Raw genomic sequence first — 1,894 nt, 5'->3', positions numbered from 1 at the left:
CTTAGCCGGTTGAGCTATAAGCGCTGAGCCAGAAGGGCAGATTTCTGTTTTAGTTACAAGGTTCACTTGTTAGTTGTCTAACTGGACAGCACTTTTTCTCACAAAGACTTTTCCTTCTGCCTGTTAATAAAAAGTATTTATGGTTTCTATCAAATTAAGTTTCTTACTTTTCTTTTTCTTTTTTTTTTTTAAGGAAAGGAGCTCCAACAACTTCCCTCATTAGTGTAGCTGTCACAAAGTAAGTAAATGTGGCTTTCTCTTTCCTGGGTTTGGAATAATCTTGAAAGGGTAATTGGCATTTTAATCCCGTGTGAAAGTATCACATTTCTTTAAGCATGGAATTTGGATAACTTCTTTCTCCTTTGCTCGTAATAACATATTTTATATCATTTTTGCAGTTTATAGATCTCTTCCAGAGCAATATCATTTAACTCTTTGGAATCATGCCCAGATATTGATATAAATGTTGAACTCTTTTTTTCTTTTCTTTTTTTTTGTTTTGTTACAGTTTGGCCAGGGTTGGGTTCGAACCCGCCACCCTTGGTATATGGGGCTGGTGCCCTACTCACTGAGCCACAGGTGCCACCCCTAAATGTTGAACTCTTTTTTTTTTTTTTTGAGACAGAGCCTCAAGCTGCCACCCTGGGTAGAGTGCTATGACATCACAGCTCATAGTAACCTCTAACTCCTGGGCTCAAGCGATTCTCCTGCCTCAGCCTCCTAAGTAGCTGGGACTATAGGCGCCTGCCACAACGCCCAGCTTTTTTTTTTTTTTGATTGCAGCTGTCATTGTTGTTTGGCGGGCCCTGGCTAGATTCGAACCCTCCAGCTCAGATGTATGCGACTAGTGCCTTAGCCGCTTGAGCCACAGGTGCTGAACCATGAATGTTGAACTCTTATAGACATGTTTTGGTCACCTGGAATATAAAAAATCTCTAGTGGAGAGGAAATATTTTTTTGCAGTTTAGTGACTATATTTTATAACTATTCAACAAGTGAATACTTTTGGGAATAGATTGCTACCCAACTAATACTTTTTTTGCTTTTGCTTAATGACTGTTTATTCTTGCTCTGTTGCCCCAGCCAAAGTGCAGTGATGTGATCACAGTTCACTGCAACATCAAACTCTTGGCCTCAAGCAATTCTTGTGCCCCAGCCTTCCTGTTAGCTGGGCTACAGCTACACACCACCACACCTGGCTAATTTTTCTGTTTTTAATAGAAATGGGGTCTCTTGTTCAAGTTGTTCTCAAACTCCTGACCTCAGACAATCCTCCTGCCTTGGCCTCCCAGAGCACTAGGATTAGAGCCGTAAGTTTTTAGTGTAGGCTCAGCGCCTGTAACTCAAGCGCCTAAGGCATCAGCCACATACACCAGAGCTGGCTGGTTCGAATCTAGTCCAGGCCCACCAATCAACAATGACTACTACAACCAAAAAATAGCTAGGCATTGTGGCGGGCGCCTGTAGTCCCAGCTGCTTGGGAGGCTAAATCAAGAGAATCGCTTAAGCCCAGGATTTAGAGGTTGCTATGAGCTGTGATGCCACAGCACTCTACCCAGGGTGACAGCTTGAGGCTCTGTCTAAAAAAGAAAAATCATTAGTGTTTTACTCATTTGTATTTGAGAACAACTCTGATTAGTTCCTCAAAGCAGTGTTGTTAATTTATCATTGTGGAGTTTGAAAGTCCCGTGTCCTCCTGACTGATGTAGCTGGGCCTCCCATGTCATTTGGAGTTTAAAGGAACGTAGACCACGGTGCCTTCCTGTGTGGAGCTGGGGGTACTTTCAGGTTCCTTCCTTGCTTGCATATTTGCTTTCTCTGATTTAACAACTGTTGGTCAAGAGCTTGTGGTAGATTCTGAATAAAAGAGGGGTTTTTTGATTGTTTTTTTTTT

General features: G+C 42.1%; 1 protein-coding gene across 1 annotated transcript in view; it reads left to right on the top strand.

Annotated features, from left to right (window-relative positions):
* Positions 1 to 1,894, top strand: part of ALDH7A1 (aldehyde dehydrogenase 7 family member A1) — a 38,523-nt gene that overhangs the window by 17,199 nt on the left and 19,430 nt on the right. The window contains exon 7 of the mRNA XM_003799968.3: positions 194 to 238. Within this exon, the coding sequence (XP_003800016.2) occupies positions 194 to 238 (45 nt within the window). The remainder of the gene's footprint in view (positions 1 to 193; positions 239 to 1,894) is intronic.

The sequence above is a fragment of the Otolemur garnettii genome, unplaced genomic scaffold, assembly GCF_000181295.1.
Source record: "Otolemur garnettii isolate 467f Iridium unplaced genomic scaffold, OtoGar3 scaffold00160, whole genome shotgun sequence".
Taxonomy (NCBI): Eukaryota; Metazoa; Chordata; class Mammalia; order Primates; family Galagidae; genus Otolemur; species Otolemur garnettii.
Note: the sequence above shows the minus strand (reverse complement) of the source record. Positions and strands in the feature narration are given on the sequence as shown.